At 48.2% G+C, this 24,260-nt stretch overlaps 1 protein-coding gene across 6 annotated transcripts in view; it reads left to right on the top strand.

Annotated features, from left to right (window-relative positions):
- LOC108920347 (rap guanine nucleotide exchange factor 4-like) overlaps positions 1-22,903 on the top strand; it is a 41,938-nt gene extending 19,035 nt beyond the window's left edge. For all 6 annotated transcript variants that reach the window (XM_029247244.1, XM_029247243.1, XM_029247247.1 and 3 more), the window contains 26 exons: positions 3,432-3,504; positions 4,371-4,435; positions 9,185-9,291; positions 9,829-9,950; positions 10,380-10,563; positions 11,029-11,113; positions 11,198-11,258; positions 11,546-11,622; positions 11,723-11,869; positions 13,203-13,318; positions 14,587-14,672; positions 15,193-15,271; positions 15,690-15,840; positions 15,967-16,055; positions 16,215-16,245; positions 16,830-16,908; positions 17,139-17,285; positions 18,040-18,137; positions 18,870-18,995; positions 19,110-19,288; positions 19,765-19,855; positions 19,941-19,991; positions 20,362-20,449; positions 20,859-20,923; positions 21,034-21,088; positions 21,677-22,903. In XM_029247244.1, coding sequence (XP_029103077.1) covers positions 3,432-3,504; positions 4,371-4,435; positions 9,185-9,291; positions 9,829-9,950; positions 10,380-10,563; positions 11,029-11,113; positions 11,198-11,258; positions 11,546-11,622; positions 11,723-11,869; positions 13,203-13,318; positions 14,587-14,672; positions 15,193-15,271; positions 15,690-15,840; positions 15,967-16,055; positions 16,215-16,245; positions 16,830-16,908; positions 17,139-17,285; positions 18,040-18,137; positions 18,870-18,995; positions 19,110-19,288; positions 19,765-19,855; positions 19,941-19,991; positions 20,362-20,449; positions 20,859-20,923; positions 21,034-21,088; positions 21,677-21,804 — 2,580 coding nt within the window. In that variant the 3' untranslated portion in view covers positions 21,805-22,903. The remainder of the gene's footprint in view (positions 1-3,431; positions 3,505-4,370; positions 4,436-9,184; positions 9,292-9,828; positions 9,951-10,379; positions 10,564-11,028; positions 11,114-11,197; positions 11,259-11,545; positions 11,623-11,722; positions 11,870-13,202; positions 13,319-14,586; positions 14,673-15,192; positions 15,272-15,689; positions 15,841-15,966; positions 16,056-16,214; positions 16,246-16,829; positions 16,909-17,138; positions 17,286-18,039; positions 18,138-18,869; positions 18,996-19,109; positions 19,289-19,764; positions 19,856-19,940; positions 19,992-20,361; positions 20,450-20,858; positions 20,924-21,033; positions 21,089-21,676) is intronic.
- The last annotated feature ends 1,357 nt before the right edge of the window (positions 22,904-24,260 follow it).

Raw genomic sequence — 24,260 nt, 5'->3', positions numbered from 1 at the left:
GAAGATTGACATTCCGTTGTTTAAGGGAAACAGTCGAGTTCACAAAGCTTAAAAATAGAACCCGCTGTCTGCTATCTGATTGAAAAGTGAAGTTCAGGGTGCATTAGTCTAATCGGGGGTAGTTTTCCGGGTCTCAGGACGGTTATCATCGGATCTGTTGGGGAAGAAATCAAATTTAGGGTCATTACAAATTCCATGTGACCAGCCTTTCTTTTTTTGATGGTGTTTCTGCACAAGGTTGTCTATAGATTTGCTGTTTTGGAGGATGTAAATGTAAATCTTAATTCACAGCGATTTCAAACATGGAAACCATGAGCTGATTACCACAACGCAACAAAATTTTTCAAAGTTATTAGTTATGTCGATTTTTGTATTGATTATGGTTAAAGTTTGCCGATGACTGAAATTCCACTAGTTCTTCAGAGTATTAGTTTTAGTTTGGTACTTTACAGCTATTGGAAGATTCTAGAAGGCACCTGAACATTCCAGAAAGCATCAGATCCTAAATTGTACTGGAAGAAATGCTTGGAACCCAGTGGCAAAATTTGCCAGTATTTGCTAATTTGAAGAATGTTGAATATTTTTCTAAAAACTGACATACAGAACAAACTAATGTCAAAATTATTGTTAACTGAACAAAATTTAATGGAAAATGCAGAAAAAATTAACATAATAAAATTTCAGTTAAATTGTGTTGTTTTACCTGTACTTTTAAACAGACTTTTTCAGTACTGCTGCCGCAATGAAAATTTAAAATTATAATCAGGTACAGGAGGATTGAATTGAGTTGGTATGACACAGTCCAAAACAGTTAGAGTCACAACTGGAAACAGGTATTTTTGCATCGTGTCGGCATGCTGGTGCAGCGGGTAGCGCTGGTGCCTTCTGGGATGAGCTTTGACCCGCCATGACCCTACGCTGGACAAGTGGTTATCGACAGTGAGTGAGTGCGCGTGTCTTTATTGTTACCTTATTTAGAAATGCAATATCATACACCTGTGCTTTTATATTTCAGCATTTTTATGTAGGTTTGCAATAGTCAAGGTGTAAAATCACCAGCTGCTCAGCCTGAACAGCTCCTGTTCCTACTTATCTCCTTGTGAAGCTGGCACGCTAAGGGGACGCTGTGTGTGGTCCGTGTTGTGGAAATCGTGCGTTTGCGTGCACCTGCCACCTGCCCTCTAATCCCCTGTGAACAACACCCCCGACCCGACATGAGACCAGCACCCCCGCAAGGGTGCAGGCCTGCCTGAAACATGGCGCCATCTGCGTGGCTTGGTGCTGCTTGGGTCCAGCTGATTTTTTAATTCGGGGGACTCGGTCCCTGGCTCAAGGGTAAAACACCAAGACTATTCCTGCCGCTTGAACCGGTGACCTTCAGGTGACAGGGCCAGGTTCATAACTACCTTACTACTTGTATACCACATCTGTTTTGCTCGTTTATTGAATATTGTAGAATTGGCAAGAGTGCAATATGAATGAAAACTGCTTATTAGTTGCATGTCTAATGAGGCAGAAACAATATAGCAACACTGGGCTTAACATACATATTATAATATAGATTAATTCATTGAGCTGTCACTTTTCTCCAGCAGGATTTACAATTATTCACCCATTTATACAGCTGAGTAAGTTTACTGGAGCAATTTAGGGTAAGTACCTTGCTTAAGGGTATTACAGCTGGAGGTGGGATCCAAACCTGTAACCCTTGGGTCTAAAGGCAGGAGCTCTAACCCTTCTGTTACCAGCTACCCTACATGCATAGTCACCCCCCCCCCCCCCCCCGACTTAATTTTTGTGCATGTGGATGTTGTGTGGTATTCTGAAATGTTTAATAGCATTAGTGCATTTGGGGAAACTTCATTTACACCTTTTGTCGTATATGTGATCCGTCACAGTAGGGTTTGGAGGATATTTCCCTCGGTTGTCATTTCTTAATTTTTATGAGGCTAAGACAAAAGTATCTGCAATAATCACCCTTATTTGAATAGAGATTCATACGTTTTGATTTGTACCAGTTATTATTATAGGACAAGATGGCTTCGAATGTATCGTGTTCTTTATTTATACCGTCTATGGAGATAGTTACCTGCTTCTGTACTGATCTCAGACCCTCGAATATTGCTTGGCGCCACACACCTGTTGAAGCGCTCATCTTGGTTATTCCGATGTTTTTTGAACTTTCTCAGGATGTGCTAACAGAGTGCAGTTAATATGCATGTGAGGTGCATCGTTTTTTACGGCTCGGACTAACAGAGAATAGAGGCGTTCATCAGCGCGTTGCGAACGGTGGCTCGTGTGCGTCTGCGTGAACTGCCCTCGGCTCGTTTCGGAGCGCGGTTGGCTCTGGCGGTGTAATCTGACGTAATCCCCGCTCCTCTTCAGAATGTACAGATTTAAGGGAATTTATCAAGTCGTAATAACCTGGAGGCTGTCGCTACGGCTCAGCCAGGCGTAATCTTTGTCGTACTGTCTCTAGGAAATCAAAATTCGCACAACTACGGGAGGAAACGGTCAAACTCGGGGTCTTCCTGCTGGTCCCGAAGGATTTTTGCGGGGCGGACAGGTCTTCATAGTCTGACTGCTAAGAACATCAGTGTTTAGGCGGAATCCTCGAATACTTGTGGGAATCATTATTTTGGGCAAAAATGCAGAGGTGCACTGCAGGCCTCCAGGAACAAACGTGAGCACCTACAGTTTTACCTTTGTGAAGAAATTGTATTTAAAGATATTTCCGGCGCTTCTCATTGAGGCTTTACGGCTATGATGATGTCTTCGGTGTCCCGATAATGTGCATTTCCAGCTGATTTCATTTCTTTTTCCATCCATCAATACTTGTACTTAGTTAGGATCACTTGTTCAGTTATGTACCTATATTTTTGTAAAACCCGTAAACAGGGTGTGTCAAGCAACACTTTTTAAAAAATCAAAGTTTTTGTCTGTTCAAAAGCTCATTTATTGTTTTTTTTTTTTTTTTGTAGTGTGGGCATGGTGGAGAGGTCTGAGGTTGCAGCCTGGAGTTTAATTTCAGCGAGGCTTCGATTGTAAAGCTGTTTGTAGACTTCTGACCTCCGGCTGCGAGACCCAGCTGCGTAATTATATAACCCCGAGCTGAGATCTTCATTAGGGAGAGAGTGAAAGAGACAGACAGGGACAAAAGGCGGGAGAGGGACAGTAACATGGAAAGGGAACTACCATAATGTAAAGGCCTAGAAGCTTCAAGTCAAACGAAATGACATTTACAACCAAGCGCTGTGAAAGTAATGAACCGACTCACTGAAAAGGCTCCGGTTTCTCAGATATTACTTTCAGTCCAGAGGTTTAATCATTCCGTTCTCTTTGAGGCTTGAATTTCCTGCTTTGTTTATTTCTTTGTTTTTGTTTGTTTGTTTAGTTGATTAGTTACTTAGTGCTTTATGTGTTTATTGCAGAAGTACCGTCAGTGCATGGCTGGACTGCTGGCCCCGCCGTACGGTGTCATGGAAAGCGGACCCAACAACGACAGTGAGTGCTGGGTACGCCGTGGGAAGCGCTGCCTAGTACAACGGCATATTTGTGCAAAACCCGGAAAACCCTGAGCAATCACTTTCTAGCAAAGCGCAAACAAAAATGGCAGCGTCTGAATATTTTGGCGTGGATGTGGAATCCTTGATGACTGACGAAAATCCGTCTTCGTTCCCCTTCTCTGGCTGGAGTGATACAATTCATCCGTGAGCCCACACTATAAATACAATGAAAAGAGGTTTCCTTGCAGGTAAAGGGTCCGTTAATGAGGTTCTTTTCCTTCGGCTGAACAAGAGACAAGGTCACGGGAGCAAATGTGTCGAGAAATGCTGTGGACTTCATGTAGTTCTGCTACATCCTTCCCTACTAACCACCCAGATCTGACCTTTAAATAAAACTAGGTCCCTTTCTGAAAGGATTATGTAAGCTCTGAAAAGTATCGTACCAACATTTCCTTAGTTTTTCCCGGCTTCCACTGATCACGTTGCAGAGAGTAAGTCTTTGAGTCATTTAGAGGTGTCTTTTGTCTTGTATCAGCGTCAAGTGTGATATCAAGACGATTAACAACGAAAACGTGCGCTGTTTGGCCCTTATTACTGTAATTCCCAAATGCTATATATATACCCCATCCAGCTCAAGTACATCTACTGATTGCTGTACCCTTCTAATAATTGAGCTCACTCAGTGCTGCCTATTGTTACTTTGATATTGAACTTACAATATTATCATATGTCAGAATTAACAAAAACAAAACAAACATATATGCTGTTATTTTAAAAGAACAAAATGTTCAGTGTAAATCTGTGTTTTTTCTTCTTTTTTTTTTTTGAAAAAGACTGAACGTGCTTTTTTTTTTTTTTCTTCAGGATTGCCGGACAAAGATAATTTGAGCAGCAATGCATTAGGTTCCCTCTCCAAAAATCTGAACAAGGTAAGCGGTTCATTTTAAACAAGACTATTAAGTGCGGTCTCAGCTTCCATGTCTTATTTAAATGAGCAATGTGTTTAGGTGAAAAAATGTTCTGCTTAACCTGTAAACACTGGCACCGTAACATTGAAAATCCAACTGAGTCAAGTGAATTCGCCCTTTAGCACAGGACACTTCATTTTACATTATTCTGTTATTTCGTTGAATAACTGCTTAAACTGGTTGTTTTAGTTGCCATAGTTACAGGAGTAGTGGAAGAATTTCAACGGTGCCTTTTCTGCCTCTAATGAGAGGACAGAACTCATTAATGCTCATCTTTTCGCATTCATGTTAAAAAGAGAACTGGGCACACGTTAGGAACTGTGGCCAATTTCAGGAGTTCCTCTTCCTCTTCTCGTCTTTGTTTTCCAACCCTGTCAAAGATCCCATCTCCGTACCTTTTTTTAATTTGTTTATCGTTTAGGAAGTGAGATCGAGGATAATCCAAACTCTAGACGGAACATTTTGTCATCTAAGAATAACTACAGTGGAACAGTTTATCACTTCTGTAGTTTGTTTTTTGGACCTTAAGCACAAAGTTTCTCTTGAGCAAGGCTTGTTTGGGAAATGCATGCTTCATTTTTGGGAAATATACAGCACAGTAAGATAAGTGACCTGGAATGCCCTGCAGAAGTCAACACAGTGAGTAATGCAAAGGATGGCTCATGAAGGTACGGTGGGATATTTAATTAAAATTAATAAAATCTTACTCTAAAATAGTTTTGTGAATGTCATTAGAAATTATCTGACTCATGTAAAAAAGTGGTGCTGGTCCTCTGAAATATTTTGATTTCTAAAATTAAACATACGTCTCGGCTTACTGTTAGTAAAGACAGGCTTATGCTGCAAATAGATATATAATATAGTGTCTCAAGACTGAGACAGACATACTCAAATATAGAAGTTATCTTGTGCAAAAGCTACAGAGATTTGTAAAACTGACAATTGTTTGTGCTCAAACTAGCAGCGAATACAGTCATTTATGAAATCATGCGCATATGCAGATCCGGATGATCCAAGAAGACATCAGTACCACTGAGAATGGCACTGAGAGCACGACCAAATTAATGCTACAAACCAAAAAGTATTTATTTGTGCATTAATAAGAAACGCAATTGCAAACATTTGACTGTGATCTCGGATGAAAAGCACGAACTCGCGACGCATACATTTCGTGCAAGTTTAAGAATATCACAGAAATGCCCAGAGATGTAGAAGGGCTGTACAGAAATAAGACATTTTCCCTGGAATACATCATGTTTGTTCTGGAGTACCATCACGTAACGTGTCAAAAATACCAGAAACGACTGCTAAATAAAACTGTACACGTATCACAAACAACCAAGTGAATGAAAGGGACCTGGCGACAAGGTGATGGCTCCCTTTGGGGAGTAGTTTTCACCCTCTGGGACACGCATCCCTCAGTTCCTTTAAATGGAAATACAAAATCCGAATACACAATGACTTTGTAGGTGGTTAACATCACCGTGGCACACTCCTTGCTTCAGTGCCACTGGAAAAAGTAGAGGCGTGGGGAGGAGTGTAAGGGTACTGTTTTGTAAAGGTACAGGGAGGTGGAACAACACTTCCAAAAGGTGGGGTGGGGTGGGGGGGGGTTTGATGCACTCTGGTTCCAGATCTCAAACACCCCATCCTGCAGCAGAGAGAGATAACCAGACAATTAATAGTTGAGATGGGCCACCGGTGTGCCTCGGGTGCCTTTTCCCTCCCCCCGTTGGGTCGGCAGGGCCACGTGCGCCATAAACACACGCGCGTTGTCTGAAGCCGCTTGTCCCGAGCGGGGTTGCGGCGAACCAGAGCCTAACCTGGCGATGCAGAGCGCAGGGCCGGAGGGGGAGGGGACGCGCCCGGGACGGGACGCCAGTCCCTCGCAAGGCACCCCAAGCGGGACTCGAACCCCAGACCCGCCAAAGAGCAGGCGCTGGCCAAACCTGCCATAAACACATCGTTCTAGTTTATAGTGATATTCCAGTGATGCCGGTACAGCCGTATCGCTGCGTCTCATCTAGTTGTAAAATGTACAGATGCCACAGTGCCTGTTTTTTCAGCGCGATCAGCCATAGATCAATACGCTTTGCGAATTTGGACGCGTGGATTTAAAGCCAAATTCGACGACTTATGTTACTTAAACTACTGAGCACTCGGTAAAAATGCTGTGTCGTCCTCTGCAGCTGTATCGCGATCTGCGCTCGGAAAGCAGGGGGTCTCCACCGAAACCCCACACCCAGCTCCACATCCGCTACGGAAATAATCTAATATCGGGCCACTTTCGCTATCGGACCGATTTTCCGTGAGCATTTTAAGTGCAGCATTTGTCAGTAAGACGCAGGGGATGATAATAAATTATTAAAAGAGCACTTGCGCGTACCTCGCTGACCGACACTTGCCAGTACCCGCCACGAAACGACGAGCAGGGCGCAGCACCAGCCGACGACAAGCCCTGGCCTTATTTCCGTCGGTTCCTCACGTACCAACCGCTCACCCCCGGTATTCATGTAGATAATTAATTTAATTAGTAGTTAAATTCTTTCACTCCATTAAAATCTGCTTGTTTTGCATACTTCATTGTTTCCTTCATCGGTCCTTAAGACCGGAGGGTATAATTACTGTATGGGAAGCTGTTGTTACAAACTGCCCGCAGAAATAACTCCTTCAAGAGCCTTTTGGGAAATGCACGAGAGGATACCGGGGATCTGAAGTGCATTAACCCAGGGTGCGCGTGAAGAAAAGGGGTAAATTGATCATCGAAGCAGATGGTGTTTTATTCCTTCGGTCTGACCGAGAGACTCTCTCCAGCTGCTGGTGCCGTATCACTTTACACTTCAGAGCCCCGCGGAATCTCCATTAAAGGTAACGTAGATGCGGCGTGGGGAGCCGCGCTCGGCCGGAAGCGCTCCTTCGTTTTTGATGTTGAAGAGCAGCTGCTGCCGGGGGGGTCGGCCGCCGGTCACGGTCTCCGCGAAAGGGCTACGGCCTCCTTTCAGATCTCCAGGTGCGACACCAGCGTGTCTGTCACTGCTCCGCAGGGATTAGCACGTCCACTTATTGTTGCGTTTCCATGGAAACCCCTGCCCCTACCATGCTTCCACCTCCGGGTGTGCGACGGGTTCCGTTCAGGTTGTCGCCGGTCGCCTCGGCGACCGAGGCGGTTGCGACGGTCGACGGAGGAGCGCCGTCGGCCCGACGGGCGGACACGGAGGCGACGCCGATAAGGTGTCTTCAGGCGCCTCCACGGACTGTTTTGTCCTTGCAAAAAGCAAACGGCGGCCATGTGTGCTCAGCCAGCGCAAAACAGAGCTCTGTTGACACCTGGCGCTGAGAGGGCGAGGGCCGTGCCCGCCGCGGGACCACGCGCGTGACGTTGTGCCAACAAAGACGAGGAAGGAAGGCCTTTCAGAGTGTGTTTGCACGCCTGTCCCGTCGCTGCAAAGAGGACAAACATCAGGAACTCGCGACACGGAATGACGGATCCCGGAGCGTTCAACCTTTTCCGGCAGACAAGGGCATATGAAGGCTGAGACAGTTCCGCTGTTGTTAGCGTAATTATTATTAATTTCTTCAGCTGACGCTTTTGTCCAATGCAGCTTACATAGTTTAGCTACTTGTGGTTATGTCCACATTTTCACAGCTGGGTAGTTATTATAGGATTGGGCTCAGCGGACATGGGGTAGCGCTTGAGCCTCGCGGTGCCTGGGTGGTACGTTCAAATCCAACACACGGTGTAAAGAGTTTGTGTGGTGGCCTCATGTCTCCAGTGCTGGTAGCATAGTGGTTAGAGCTGCTGCCTTTGGATCTAGAGGTCATGGGTTTGAATCTCACTTCCAACTATAATACCCTTCAACAAGGTACTTACCCTAAATTGCTCCAATGAAATTACCCAGCTGTATAAATGGGTAAATAATTGTAGGTAGTTCAATATAGTAATTTGCTTTGGAAAAATGCATCAGCCTGAGGAATAAATGCACATGTGAGGAAGATGGCAGTGGTTAACCCCTTCCTTACCATGGAAGTCTCCAAGTGGTCACCATGAGTCCAAGTTGGCTTGACACCACTCATGATGCAGTAATTAGTAGTGGAATTATTAGTGATTCAGGGTAAGTACTCTGCTCTAGGCTACCATGTCAAACTCAGGTCCTTTGAGAGGATGGCTCTCATTTGAGGAAAAACAATAAACCAGCCCTGCGAAACGATACACTACTTTGCAGTCATCCCATAAGAAAGTAATACCCCTTTACACCTCAATCCTCTCCATCGCTTTTATTCCGCCGGGGGGAAAAAGACTAACTGTGCAAAGTGATTTAACATCCAAATTAAAGTAAAGACAGTTCTCTGGAGGGAAAGTGCGAAATTTCAGCGGCTCCGTGGAGCATATCGCCTGTCTTGCGCATTTTAGGAAGTTTCTCGTACGCTTTTAAATTAAGTAGTTCTGCGTTCACGTTTTGTTTTATTTAATATTTTACCTGATTCAGATTCCACCCATATTATTCCTTCTTTATTTGACATTTTTTATTGTACCGCCATCTTTCCTTTCAGACCCCACTCATTGACAGTCAAGCCAAACTCTGTGGTAGATCCATTATTCAGGTACCCAAGGGCTCACAGCGAAGCCGGGACGGCGATGCTTCCAGCTGTTCCGCGAACATCTGTTTGAAATGTGCCGCTCGTGCTCCGTCTCCCGTTTCTCTGCGACAGATTCCATCAGAAAAGATCCTGCGGGCGGGAAAGGTCTTGCGCTCTGCTATCCTCTCCAGGGCGTCGCACATGATCAGGGACAGGAAATACCACCTGAAGACGTACAGGTGCGCTGTTCCTGAAGTCCCCGGGGCAGAGCAGCTCCCGTCAAAGCCTCCCTGGTAGTAGAATGGGCTCTTTGTGCATTCTAACCTTAGGATTAGGGTTAGGACTGGGGTGAGGGCTAACCCTAACCCTAACTGACCTAACCCCAGAGAGAGTGTCAGGGGTGTGTCAGGCGTACTCTGAAAGCAGCGTTGCTAAATTGTTAGAAAAACACACTGTTTTATGACTTTCGATCAGCTAGGATGGCAAAAACAGCCTTTCTTACTACCTTTTTATATTTTTTGAGTTTTAGTTCAGGTTTCGCAGGAGTGCAGTGAGGAATCGTTTATTGCATTGAAATGGGAGGCAGTGCGAGATCCCCAGACAGACAGGAAAACAGATGTGTGTGTGTGTGACATTGCCCTGTGTGTGTATGACCCCTGCAGGCGGTGCTGTGTGTGTGTGTGTGTGTGTGTGTGTGTGTGTGTGTGTGTGTGTGTGTGTGTGTGTGTGTGTGTGTGTGTGAGAGACATCGCCCTGTGTGTGTATGACCCCTGCAGGCAGTGCTGTGTGGGCACGGAGCTGGTGGACTGGCTGACTCAGCAGAGCTCCTGCGTCCACTCGCGGACGCAGGCTGTGGGCATGTGGCAGGCGCTGCTGGAGGAGGGCGTGCTCAACCACGGTAAGGACACCACATCGCTACGCCGCTGCACCGTATTCCTGCGCCGCACCCGTACACCGTACGCCAAGCCAAGCATGGAAGGTGGAGCAGATCGCTCAAATCCATTCCTACGGCACTGCTCTACTTCTGCTGCCTCTACTTCTACTCTCTCTCCTTTGCTCATGAACCCTGGCAACGCAGGGCCTCCCACATACGGTTCGGACCAGATGTTCCGACGAAACCCGAAACAATTCGGGGATCTTTGGAGTAAATCACCGCGAATGTACCCCGTCGATGTGGCGAAGTCCTGTTGTGCGCGTGCCCGGCTCCGCGTTTGGCGTGTGCTTCCACGCGCCCGTGACGCCGAGGCGTGTTCAGCAGGACATCCGGCGAGGGTGCGGTAAATGTGTGTTTGTGAACGACGTTTTTCCATTCCTGTGTGGGATGCAGCGGATCAGGAGCTCCACTTCCAGGACAAGTACCTTTTCTACCGTTTCCTTGACGACGAGCAGGAGGATGCGCCCCCACCCACCGAGGAAGAGAAGAAGGAGAGCGACGAGGAGCTGCAGGACACCCTCCTCTTCCTCTCCCAGATCGGGCCTGACGCCCACATGCGCGTGATCCTCAGGAAGTCGTGAGTAGAGGGCGGAGAGGTCGCCCCCCGTTGACCGGAGGTGTACGCTTCACGTAAATTCGTTCCGCCCTTCTCCGCACATTCCGATGCTCTCCAGCGCCCGTTCGGCAGTCTTCCCCCGCGTCATATCGACACGTTAAACGTACTCTTTCCGAAGCTTTTCGCCGCGTAGGAGGAGAGACGCAAATCCGCAGACACACGGGTCTTTGCTTCCGCGACCCGAGGAAGACGCCGTCGCTGACGTTTCGGAAAAAGCAACGCGTGGAACAGACCGTAGCTAGTCGTTCGGGTGACTCCTACCAAATGTCACCTTTTACTTTTCCTAAGTTTCCGAGGACTGCAAACGTCACTTAGGCTTTTACTCCTTTTGGCTCTGTCCCGCGCTCCGCAAGGCCCGCAAGAAGTGGATGAATTTTACTTTATCTCCAGTCGGACGTTTAAAATTGCTGTCTCCTTCCCCCGCAGGCCAGGCCAGAGGACGGTGGACGATTTAGAAATCGTGTACGAAGAGCTTCTCCACATTAAGGCCTTATCTCACCTCTCCACCACTGTAAGTGCAGCTCAGGTTACCTTTAACGCCCCAGCGTTGCGCTGACGTCACCTCCGCGCCTTAACGTGCCGTTTGCCGCGGCAGGTCAAACGGGAACTGGCCGGCGTGCTGATTTTTGAGTCCCACGCCAAAGCTGGAACAGTGCGTGAGTAACGCAGCTCACCTTCCGTCGCACGCACTCACTCACGCACGCACGCGGTTTCCGTGCCTCCAGCGGACTTCACGTTCGGCGCATCCGCGCCTCGATTTCCATCTGTCACGAGGCCTCGAGAAAACCCTTTGCCTGATTTCCATCCCGCGTTTCTGTTTCCGCGTCCTAACCTGACGTTGAAGTGACTGGAAATGGCGTGGGGCGCTAGAGCGGACGCGTAGAGCTTCCGCGCGGATGCACAGCGTGCTCTGAAAGTAACGGTGGTTCTTTGCTGCTTGCAGTGTTTAATCAGGGAGAAGAAGGGACGTCATGGTACATCATCTTAAAGGGCTCCGTAAATGTCGTCATCTATGGCAAGGTATTCCGGCGTGACGGTGGACGCGAGCGTCCCTTATTTCCTTGGATACGCTTGCTGGGCTTTAGCGTGACATGAGGGTAACTCCGGCTCCCGTCCCAAGGGCGTCGTGTGCACGCTGCACGAGGGCGACGACTTCGGGAAGCTGGCCCTGGTGAACGACGCGCCGCGGGCCGCCTCCATCGTCCTGCGAGAGGACAACTGCCACTTCCTACGTGTGGACAAGGAAGACTTTAACCGCATCCTCAGGGTGAGTCTGCTACGGCGGGATCCGGCCGGAGACCCCTTGGACACAGTATATTCACGTTTCGGTATATTCAGCTCTCTTAAGCTTGCTTTTCAAGATTTTTGTCTTGCACGGTCTGCACTGCAGTAAAATGCTGCTTTGACATCATGACTAGTTAACGACTTCGCATCGTATCGGCAAGTAGCAGGTGCTACTTGAGCAGCACACATGAAAAAGCAGTGGGGATATACCGAGATTCACGAGAAACTGACACATTCATTCACGCTTTTATCCAAGGAGAATTGCAAGTATTTGCCCATTTATACAAGTGGGTAATTTTTTTTTTTTTACTGGAGTAATTTAGGGTAAGTACCTTGCTCAAGGGGATTTAAACCTGTTACCTTCGGGTTCAAAGGCAGCAGCTCTAACCACCACACCCCTGCTGCCCCACCCCGCTTCTGCGACTGCCGCTGAAAATGACAGAATTAGCTGTCATAGATGAAAATGACTAACCCTCTTTTCTGACCTTTGAACTTGAAGAGGACGCTGAGCGAATGCCGAAAGGTTATGGTAAAGCACTGGTTCTTACCTTGAGTCCGAACAGGGAGAAGGAGGTTTTGCAGATTTAGTCACCCCCTTCTGGTGGAGTGAAGTACTGCACCCGTGCCTGCCCCTGGGGGGTAATGTACTGTTTCGTTCGCGTTTATCCGACACATTTCTCCAAAGAGACTTACCACGTTAAGCTACTTACAATGATTTACCCATTTATACAGCTGTGTAATTTTAGTGCAGCAATTTAAGGGTAAGTACCTTGCTCAAAGGTGCTACAGTTGGAGGTGGGAATTCAGACCTGCAACCTTTGCATCTAAAGGCAGCAGCTGTAACCACTATGCTAGTAGCTGTTTTGGGGTAACAGAGTCTAAACCGCTTGTCCCGAGTGGGGTCGCGGTGAACCGGAGCCTAACCTGGCAACACGGGGTGCAAGGCTGGAGGGGGAGGGGACGCACCCGGGATGGGACGTCAGTCCATCGCAAGGCACCCCAAGCGGGACTCGAAGCCCAGACTCGCCAGAGAGTATGAGCCGACCAAACCCGCTGGGCCACTGCACCGCCGCACCACCGCACCCCCGTTGTGGGGAAAAGAAGTGCCCAATATTTAAAGTAAAAAAAAATGTCCTCTTAAACACACAGGCTCAGCCCGGCAGTTTGCAGAGGTGTTTTCAGAAGAAAATCACACCTCGTTCTTCACACGCGCCACACATTTTACAGTTTAAAGACCCCTGCCACAGAAACCTTTGCTCTTGCGATCCTGTTTTTAAGCTCTCGCTTGTTTGACCGCTCTGTCCGTGTGTCCGCAGGACGTGGAAGCCAACACGGTGCGCCTCAAAGAACACCAGCAGGATGTGCTAGTCCTGGAAAAAAGCCCCAGCAGCGGCCGAACCTCCAACCACAGTGGCGCATCGACGCACTACAAGTAGAGCCCCCTACCTTTTCCTAACCTGCGTTCCCCACACTGCCATGTGTCCCATTACTGCCTCGAGAGTGAAGAAGTGCACCAAGCAGTCCTGTCCCACAGCCCTGTGTCCTTATTCCTGCTGAACACACAGCCTCCTCGCTCTGTATAAACCAGCAAAGTAAAGACCCGTTTTTGCACATCTTCTTTTGCAAGTAGTGCGTCGGCTCTAAAATAAGAAGGCCGTCTTGCTGAGGTTGGTAAAGTTGCGCTGTCGTGAAACAGCACCCGAGGAAGACCTTCTCGCAACCATTTACATTTACGTGTATTTATTCAGCAGACGCTTTTCTCCAAAGCGACTTCCAATGAACTCTATGTAGTGTTATGAGCCCACACACCTTATTCACCGCGGTGACTTACACTGCTAGATACACTACTCACTCATCCATTCATCAGTGGAACACACTCTCTCTGTCACTCACATACTATGGGGAACCTGAAATGCATGTCTTTGGAGTGTGGGAGGAAACCAGAGCACTCAAAGACTTACACTGCTAGATAGACTACTTACACTGGGTCACTCATCCACACATCAGTTGAACACACACTCTCTGTCACTCACACACTGTGACTTGTCGTGGGTGAACCTGAACCAAACCAAAAATAAAGTTGAGACACCATGAAGTGTTACGGTGTTAGGCCTCTGGCGGGGTCCTGCGCCCTAAGTGATCCCCACCGTCGACATACACCGATCGACATAGACCCATTGTTAATGAGAGACTCGTCAATTATAATGACTCGAGTCCCCAGGGGAGACGAGGGAGAGAGGGTGACTGGACGGTCAGTCAGCTGCAGTGAAAGCGCCGTGCGCGCTGCTGTCCGCTCACTCCTGCAACACTCTGGATCCGCCGTCACCCGAACGTGACTTTTACGCATATTTCCTTACGACGTCTAATGAGCGTGCGCCACCCGAGAGAAAACAGCGCCATAAATCCATGCCGCCACGTCTTTCTGTCGTGAGGCATTTCGTAAGTGCTCTGATAATGAAAGGCGACGTCACTTTCGCCGCTGCGGTGCCCCTAACGACGACATCCGCGTGGTTTTGCGAAAAGCCATACAACCTTATGGGGGGTGTCTCGCTCCGGTAGACCTGTAGGGATCATTAATGGCGGTTCAGTACCGGTGAGAAAATATGGACGCTGACAGTGAGACTGACGGTCCCGGGATATGAGAGTGTGACAGGTGCACGGCGCCCGGTGCCAACGCGATGCCTGCGATCCCTTCGACAGGTACACCGTGATGTCGGGCACTCCGGAGAAAATCCTGGAGCACTTCCTGGAAACCATGCGCCTGGATTCGCACTTCCCCGACGCAGGTACTCCGGCCGTCCGCTCCGACGCACGCTTAGCAACGGCAGCGCTGAAATATTCCTAGGTGTGAGAATTAGAGGGTGCAGCTAGATAGCAGAAACGCCACGAGGCCGCTCATAGGATGTTGCGGTGTAAATGACATTGTTTAATGTTAATTGTGAGAAACTTTACGCCCGTCTTTCAGCTCTGCGTGGTTATGACCGTTTTTGTGTCTTAGTGTGAATGCAGTTCTGGCTCTTATGATGGAAATTCACCTCGATTGCTGTCGTAAGGGTCAGAAGAGGCCGAAATGGGCCGTGATGTTCGCCGCATCTCCAGCCCAGACTCGTACCTCTTCAGATCCTCTCTCGATGCCGTTGCCAAAACCCGGATTGCTGCCGCTCCTCGTCTAGATGCCATCTAAGCGTTGCGCTACGTTTGAGCTCGGCGGGGACCGACCCGTCCGGGCGCGTGCGCAGCCGGGCCCGACGAAGAGCCTCGGGACCTCTGTGACCTCGCACCCATGACCCGTCTTTGTTCCCGCAGACCCGGCCCTGGACGACTTCGTGCTCATGCACTGTGTCTTCCTCCCCAACGGCCAGCTGTGCCCGATGCTCATGGCTCAATATCCTTTCAGCCCCCCCGCCGCACATTTCCTCCACTGCGCGCCTCGCCCCCTACGCCCTACCTCCTCCAGGCGGCCCTTTTCCGCCTACCGTCTCGCTCCTTCGCGTCTTTCTGGTGTCTTCTTTTCTCATTTATGCATCGCTTTTGGTTGAAGTGCAATTCAACCAAAAGCGATGCCTTAGTGGAGATGGAGATGATGAGATGTTAAATGTTTCGTAGGCGTTTCGCTAATCACATTTTCACACGAATCAGAGTAGCGAGTGTTGTAACGATGTAAAATTCAGGTAAAACGAAAAAGCTCTGTGGTTCCAGGGTCGGCTGGCTTCTCATCCCTGCATCATGGTGCGGTAAAGCCTACAGGCTGAGCCCAACAGCTGCTGTTCTTGGAGCGGTTCCTTACCTTGACAGCACTGCACTTACCATGCCCAGGGCTCTCAGGGCTCCGAGCAGGAGAAGCTGGACTACGCCCTCAGCAACAAGCGTAGGGTCATCCGCCTAGTGCTGCACTGGGCCTCGCTCTACGGAGATCACCTTCAGGAGGAGGAGGCCTCGTTGGCCTTCCTTGAGGTCTGTTTGGCCCCTTTTCCCACAGTGCTCCGCTTCCTAAACTCCGCTTCTCAGTTACAGTGTCAGTGTCCCCTGCGTTGAGGAGTCTGACTCTCCGAGTCACATCCAGCTCATTGCGTTTGGCAGGAGTTCTACGTGACTGTGTCCGACGACTCCAGGCTCATCTCTGCGCTCAAGGAGGACCTCCCGGAACTGGAAAAGATTGTGAAGCACAAGTACGTACAGAACCCAACGAGATGCCGTCACACCATCGGCCTTAAAAGTCGGTTCAGAAGCTGCTTTCCACATTTTCTCAACGGCCCCACTCTAATGCTAGTTTCTGTGTGTGTGTGTGTGTGTGTGTGTGTGTTTGTGTGTGTTTGCTTAATTTTTAGCTCAGATGATGCAAAATCTTCTCAAAAAAAGGTAAGTCACAGATTCCAGTATTACAGTCATTGTTAACCATTTTCTACACATGTGCAGCACAGACAGCAGGAGACTTAGTGACAGGTGCTGAGTGACTCACACTTAGAGTTTAGACTTAGACTAAGACTCAGAACTTAGACTAAGACTTACAGCGTAAGTGTAGACTTTAGACTTAGCCCTTGAGCTGTCGCCTTGCCCTTGAAAGACCTCGGTTCAACTCCTGCCTCCTCCCGTAGTACCCTCGATCAAGGTACATACCTCGAATTTACGTAGGTGAAACTACCTTGCCGTTTAAGTGGGTAAATAATTGTAAGTCGATTTAAAGCAGTCAATGTGAACATGTGCGCTGGCGTGGAGAAAAGCGCTCGCTAAAGAAGTTAATGTTGATATTGCCATTGCAGTGAAGTTCTTGAGTGGGAGGTCCACTCTGCACGCCACGCATGTGCTCGGAGCCAGACGTGCTACAGGAGGACGGCGTTTGCCGTCCCGCGCTTGCGGTTCGACAGAACCCTGACCCTACTTGCTCGGGGTCCCCACCCCTTTCCCAAACCCGACTCTTATCCCTTGCGCTCGTTCTCTTTCAGCACAAAGTCCTGCTGCGTCAGTTCAGTATGGGGGACGAGCGGCTGCAGAAGCGCCAACCCATCCGGAGCAACGATGAGAGTACGTGAGCGCGTGAGAGATGCGGTCCAGTGCCACCCCTCCAACCTCAATCTGTAATCGTAGCCAATACCACCTCCCTGTAAAAGTCTAAGCTGACACATGTTCCGGTAGAAACAGTCGTGAGCCGAAAGGTGCTATGAAACCCCACTCGACTGAGTCTCATCACCATATGGATGGATCCGTGTGCCGCCGAACCTGTGCAGATGGTTTCTGCTGTGTGTTCTGCCCAGTCCTGTTCAAGGTGTATTGCTCGGACCACACTTACACTACCATCCGTGTGCCGGTGGCCGCTCCCGTCCGGGAGGTCATCGCCGCCGCCGCCGACAAGCTGGGGTCGGCGGAGGACCTGCTCCTGGTCAGCCTCAGCTCGGCCGGAGGTGAGAAGGGCCGCAGCTAGACGCTAATCAAATCGGGCGGCGCGGGGTAGGGGAGGCTGCGCGGGGCGTTCGCCCGGGGCACAGACCGCTCCATTTGGAGGTGGGGCGTGACCGCAGATTGCAGTGATTAAACGCCAGTTGATTTATGGCGAAAAGATTCGCTTTTGGCCGCGGACGTTCTCCGTTCCGTGCTGAAAAGTGGCGCAGGGAGGCACTCGAGAGGCATTCTGGTGCTCCTGCAGCAGCGTATAAAATTCCAGGCCTTTCCGCTGGTGTCCGCATCCAGCAAGACGGAGGCACGACCCCACTGGCAGAATCGGTGAACGGCCGGAGTCTCATTCCTCTATCATGCGACCCTGCGGTCGCGTTCAGGTCGGTCTCTCGTAACCAGGATGAGACGTGCCACTTATTTCCAAGCACTCCCGGAGCCTCTTTTGTCCCATCTGGGGCGCTCATTCCTCCGCACATTCCATATCTGCTGTGTTTGAACTTTCCCAGCTTGTAAGAGTGCAAAGTGACTTACCGTGCTTGGCGTCTAAGAGACCTCTCGGGAGGTGATTTTCTGTGCGTATCGCGCTTGCTGTCATGGCAACCTGAGCTACTGAAGTCATTTTTAATTGTAAATGCAGCTGCTTCTAAGACCGTGGCTAAGCTTAGGGCCCAGAGGGCTATTTTTAGAACTGATATCCGTCCAGAAGACTTTTTAGAGCCTTATCTGTGGTCCAGATGACACTGTCATGTGTTGTTTCCTCAGACAAGGTGGTGCTGAAGCCCAACGACGTTTCGGTTTTCTCCACGCTCGGTATCAACGGGCGCCTGTTTGTGTGCCCCAGGAACCAGCTGGACTCGCTGGTGCGTATGCCCACCCCCCATGTGTGGACATGTTACCCTGCACCTTCCTGTTAGTCAAAAATGAGCCCAGTGACTGATTCCCAGAAGTGGCTCTCTGAACCATGAGGTCTCCGCAGCTGTGATTTTTTTTTTTTTTTTATCTGCAATATTTGTTCAGGGCAGTTAGGTGATATTTCCATCTATTTCCTTAGCGGGAAACCCAGTGGGGTTTAGTAACCTTTAGAACTGTCGTATTTTAAAATCATTGCACATAACACAACGCATCGAAATTTCCCCAAAGTTCTTAGTTATGTCGATTTTTGCGTTGATTATGATTAGCTGAAGTTTACTGATATTTTCAAGAATTTATGACAATTTTCACTCACACACATATAAGAGACCCTATACTGAGAGATTTTAAACAGCATTTATTTACAAAAAAATTACATGTATATTCTGCACTGGAACATTCTAGAAAAGCACTGAAACATAGCATCCCCTGGAAGATTCTAGAAAGCACCAAAACTTTCTAGAAAACAGAAAGGCACTGGAATATTTGGTGCTTGGAACCTAACGGCAAAAGTATAGTTAATCTAACAATACTGAATGGAAAATGTCAAAAAAAAAATCGACATAAGAAAATTTTTGTTGCATTGTGTCATTTTTAAAAAGAGAATGCATAGCCAGGAAAAAAAATATCGCACAATCTTTCGGGACAAAACTAACGCACCCTGATATGACCTGTGCTTTTAGACGGCTCTTCCAGAGCAGGAGGGTCCCACTGCTGCATCCTTTGGGACCTTTGAGCTCATGAGCTCCAAAGACCTGGCCTACCAGATGACTGTCTACGACTGGGAGCTCTTCCACTGCGTTCACGAGGTCAGTCGCACGCTCCCTGCGGAGGGCAGTGGCTGTGATCGCTGCGCCACCTTTTACTCCCGCACCCTCTGCAGCTCCGTCGGAGAAGTCTGCTCCTCTTTCCCTTTTTGCCAGCACGAGCTCGTATACCACACGTTCGGACGGCAGACCTTCAGGAAGACCACGGCCAACCTGGACCTCTTCCTGAGGAGGTTCAATGAAGTGCAGTTGTGGGTGATCACCGAAGTCTGCCTGTGCAACCAGCTGGGCAAGCGAGTGCAGCTCCTCAAGAAGTTCATCAAGATCGCGGCCCAGTGAGTGTTCCCGAACCGCTGGCTCGCGGCCTTTCTGCTTTCAAGCTCTGCGCCGAAATAAATCGTCGCCAACAGGTGCGATCCGATGTTTCCATAAAAGGATGCCGCCGATGTCGGCGCGCTGTTTGGTCTTTTTTGTTCCGGCACTTTCCATACTGCATGTTGGCCTGTGGCTCTGGGTAGGGGTTGGCGCCGAAGGAAGTGTAACGAAAATATAAAGGAGGCCGAGAAGAAAAAGGAAAAGACGGTAGAGGAGGAAAACGGAGATAAAAGCATGGCTTCGGGCACGGTGTACTCTAAGAGTGCGCTGGAACGCTCTCAGTTTTTGCAGCCCCGGGGCTCCGCTTACATGAACGGCAGCCCACCCCCAACAGGCCCTCTCTTCGTGAGCAGGACCCCCCCGTTCACGCGAGCGAATGTATTAACGTGCCTCCGGCCCAAAGCTGACCGCGCGTGTCCCGCTGCCGTCGTTTCAGCTGCAAGGAGTACAAGAACCTCAACTCGTTCTTTGCCATCATCATGGGGATGAGCAACCCGGCGGTGAGCAGACTGAGCCAGACGTGGGAGGTGGGTGTCGCCGCCCGTACCGCTCGACCTGCGGAGCTGCGCGGTGACACAGCTCACTCAAACTTTACCCTGCTCTCCCCTGCAGAAACTCCCCAGCAAGTTCAAGAAGTTCTACGGGGAGTTCGAAAGCTTGATGGTGAGTTCGGAGAACGAACGTTTGCCATGGTTCTGTGTCCACCCACCCAAACACCCACTTACGCTCCGTACACTGAAGGCAAAAAGGCTCACGGTTGACAGGCTGAATCCGAGATCACGTCAGAAAGGTTTTAAAGTCTGAGGTGTCTAGTATTGTTTCAAAGATTACGGTTATGAACCTCATAGTGTAGTCTTTAGTTAGTGTTATGACTGCGTTTGGCGATTTTATTCTGTCGTCATTGACCTGTTGCGATTTGCCCGAATGGCCCTGACGCATGAGGCGTGAGCGGCGTGTTGATCGCATGGGATGTCGGTGTCTGTTCATCGCGCACGCTGGGCTTGCTCTCATCGACGGCGCTCTGTTTCCACAGGACCCTTCCAGAAACCACCGGGCGTACAGGTTGACCGTGGCAAAGCTGGACCCCCCCATCATCCCCTTCATGCCCCTGCTCATCAAGGGTAAGAGCAGGACCCCACCCCAGCTGTCCGTCGGTGCAGCCTGGCCATCTGCGGTCAGCTCACTGGTCTTCGGTGGCGCTTTACTTATTTTACATCAGTCACTATGCAACCTGAACCTGTAACACACTACAAATGTCAGCAGAAATTGTATTTTTCTCATTGTCTCACTTTCGAGGAAAGCGTCTGCTAAACGAGTAAATGTAAGTTAAGGCTAATACGTGACCTTGCCAAAGAAACAAGTTTCTGTAATTCGCATTTTGTGTTGCGTTTACTGTTAGCTTTCGAGAAGCATCCCATCATATGAGTACGACATTACAGATTCAAAAACAGCACCTTACAAGCTTAATTTTGTACCATCAGCTCTACCTGCCTATCTAAATTAACCTGAAATGTTTATTTTTCTGCCCAGATATGACTTTCACTCATGAAGGCAACAAAACTTTCATTGACAACATGGTAAATTTTGAAAAAATGGTAAGTCTTGCACAGCCGCACGTGTCTGCGTGAAAAAATATTTTGCGTTCAAATGGTCACGACGCTTCTGTTGCTACGTTTCGAACCCTTTCTTCCTTGCTTTTCTTCAGCGGATGATTGCCAACACCGTGCGGATAGTGAGATACTGCCGCAGCCAACCATTCAGTAGGTCAACGCCGATCTTACGTTTTTATTTCACTGCCTTCTGCACTGCGGTCCTGCGGAAATCTGAGCTCCATAGTTAAAACTTACATCATCCGGAGAGTAAATTACTGCCTTAATATTGTCCGTACAGGGAAAGTGAGTAATGAGAGCGCTTGTATTTTACGTGCCCATAATTTCAGTTGAAATGTGAGGTGTTGAGCTAGAACAATATCTGTTGTATAACGGCGACGGTTTTGATTAAACGAAATAAGGCTTCGTCTGAGAGCTCCAGTGACGTCTCTGATGGACGGTGAGTGAACCGGAGGCTCCGTCCTTCTCGTACACAGCACAGCTTGGGATCCTTTGCTTTGGTGATTCACACTTGGGGCCTCTGGCTCTTGTCCTGGGTGTGCGGAACCTCACCGTCTGGCCCTCACTGTCACCCTGAGACCTTGGAGGATTTTTTAAAACATCCCTATTACTAGATATCGGTACCGATTGTGTGGGACCCAGAGAATTCAAGCTGCGAACCCAACCCGTATTGCTCCATGTGTGGATACACTGTTTTTTGCACCGTTTGGCATCTGGGTGACCCTTCTCATTCCTTAGGCCCAGATCCATCATTGGCCAACAAAAACCACCAGGATGTGCGGAGCTACGTGCGGCAGCTGAGCGTGATCGACAATCAGAGGACCCTGTCGCAGCTCTCGCACAAGCTGGAGCCTCGCAGAACCTGAGCCCTGATGCCAGCGAGGAGCCACAGCCGCCTGGTCCCCCATTCGTGTCCTGATTTACCATCACAACGTCACTCTGCTTGGTATGCCACATGCCCTCTCCACCCTCTATCCACGGATCCGAGCTCTCGTCATCGCAATCTGCAGGCCGGGGGTGACCGCCCTCGTAGAGCCGTTGTCGACTCGCGACGTCCCAACCGTCTGCGTTCATCTGAATTTTTCTCAGTTCTATATTTTCCATTTAATTATTGTTTTTTTCTTGGTTTTTACTTTAATTCCTATTTTGCCCTAACTCTTCTTTTCTGCCAACACACATTAGTCTCCAGAGATGTTCTGCACTTCCCTTTGGATTCTAACGTATTCTTGTTGAAAGTTATAAACAGTTATGAATAAAGAAAAACTCTGAGCTTGCAAGCAGCGTTCACATCGTGTCAAAGCTACATGATTGCACAGAACTGTTTCCCATCCTGCAGTTTTAGACGTTAAATAACAAATTCTCTCAATGGATTACAAACAGTTTAAAAGGCAGTTATGTAGTATTATAGAGATTTGTGTTTTATTAAAGGACTGTCAAAGAGTTACTAATAGAGTGCAAATATCATCATGTTTAAAATCGTGATATGCTGTGGACATTTAAAACTAGGTCCTTGTTCTTCGTATCTCACAACAGGATAAAGTCCATGGTTTGTTTTTATTTTTCGTACTGCTGTATGGTTTCAGCATTCAATTTGGTTATTTTTTGTAAAGTTAATTATGAATGTTTTGTTTTGTGTGACCATTAACAAGCGGTTCAAGATGACTGTATTACCTTTAACCTGAGCATGCCGCAAAGTTTAATAGTAGAGCAGGAAAAAAACAGTTAAACGGAGTGTGTAATGTACCTACCGACTGCAGACTTTGTATTTATGTGTATTCTGTAAATATCGCATTAAATGTATTTGTAAAAAAATAATTCTGTTGTTACAATTGAATTGTAAAGATTCAGTCTTCCTTTACTTTCGTTCGGAAGGAAAATGCTTCAAAGGAAATGGATTTGTTTATGTTTTCTGCTTTCCCTTTTCTACTGAGTTGTAGATTTTTAAATGTATTTCAGTAAATCACATACACCCTCCTTGCTCATATACGTGCATTCATTATACAGACATTCATTTACTTGGACTTGAGGAAAATGTCCCACTCATGACAGTGGAAGAACTCGAGCACATTGTAGATGCAACAAATCCAAGGTGAAACAGCTGACCTACGGAAAAAAGCACCACCGGCTCATACTGGTCGCACGCGTCCCAGGGGATGAACACACAAAGTGCTGAGCCGTCAGGCTGAGGATGCTGAGAATTGGTGCCGTCTCATTGTTTACATGAAGCACTGCTTCATATTTTGTGGTACACACTCTTCATTCCATGGATGTGGGAGGGGAGCAGCATTTAGTGTAATAGAGCTGCTGCCTTTGAACCCATAGGTTGCAGGGTCAAATCCCACCTCCCGCTCGAGTATGCTTGAGAAAGGCACTTATCCTGAAATGCTTCAGTTAAAAATTACCCAGCTGTACAAATCGATCAATACCTGCAGGTAAGGTTGTAGGTTGTCCTGGAGAAAAGTGTCAGCTAAATGAGTAAATGGGGCTTCATGTGATAGTTCAGTATTTGACAAAAACTGAAAATCCCAGCAGAAAGGGAACTAACTTCATAACTAAGGAAGCTTCAGTTTTAAGACTCTTTCTTTGCAGTCTGAAGTTTTCTGTTTTACAAAACTAACTCCAAGTCTTGGAGAAAAGTGTCAGCGAGATAAAAAATAATAATTTCAGTGTAAATTTGAAAGCAATAAAGGGTTCTGACTGTGGTGAAAGAAACGAAATAGTGAAGATAATTAAAATGTCTCATTAAAAGTGCTATAGAACCATATTCCTACTCATTTTGTAGACCACTATATCACAGTTAAAAGTCTTTTTTCAGCCATTGATAACCTGTGCCCTTGGTTTCGTCTTGAGTTTCCATGTTCTGCTTTGACTTTCCATTTAAATAATCTTTGCCCTAGGTATATGTGGCCTATCAAAAGTATTCAGACCCCGAACCAGTTCTCTCCTTTCACTAAAAGGTACATTTATGTTTCACACACACACACACACATTTTCAGAACCGCTTGTCCCTTACAGGGTCACGGGGAACCGGAGCCTACCCGGCAACACAGGGCGTAAGGCCAGAGGGGGAAGGGGACACACCCAGGACGGGACGCCAGTCCGTCACAAGGCACCCCAAGCGGGACTCGAACCCCAGACCCACCGGAGAGTAGGACTGCGGTCCAACCCACTGCGCCACCGCACCCCCTATTTATGTTTCATTCCCTTATATTTTTATTTATTTTTGTATCTCATATTTATATAAGAAGATACTGTGTCTATTAGAAAATATTTTTGAGAAAAAAACAAATATGCTGTTTGCATAAGTATTCCATACCCTCAC

This window comes from Scleropages formosus, chromosome 21 (genome assembly GCF_900964775.1).
Source record: "Scleropages formosus chromosome 21, fSclFor1.1, whole genome shotgun sequence".
Lineage (NCBI taxonomy): Eukaryota > Metazoa > Chordata > Actinopteri > Osteoglossiformes > Osteoglossidae > Scleropages > Scleropages formosus.
Note: the sequence above shows the minus strand (reverse complement) of the source record. Positions and strands in the feature narration are given on the sequence as shown.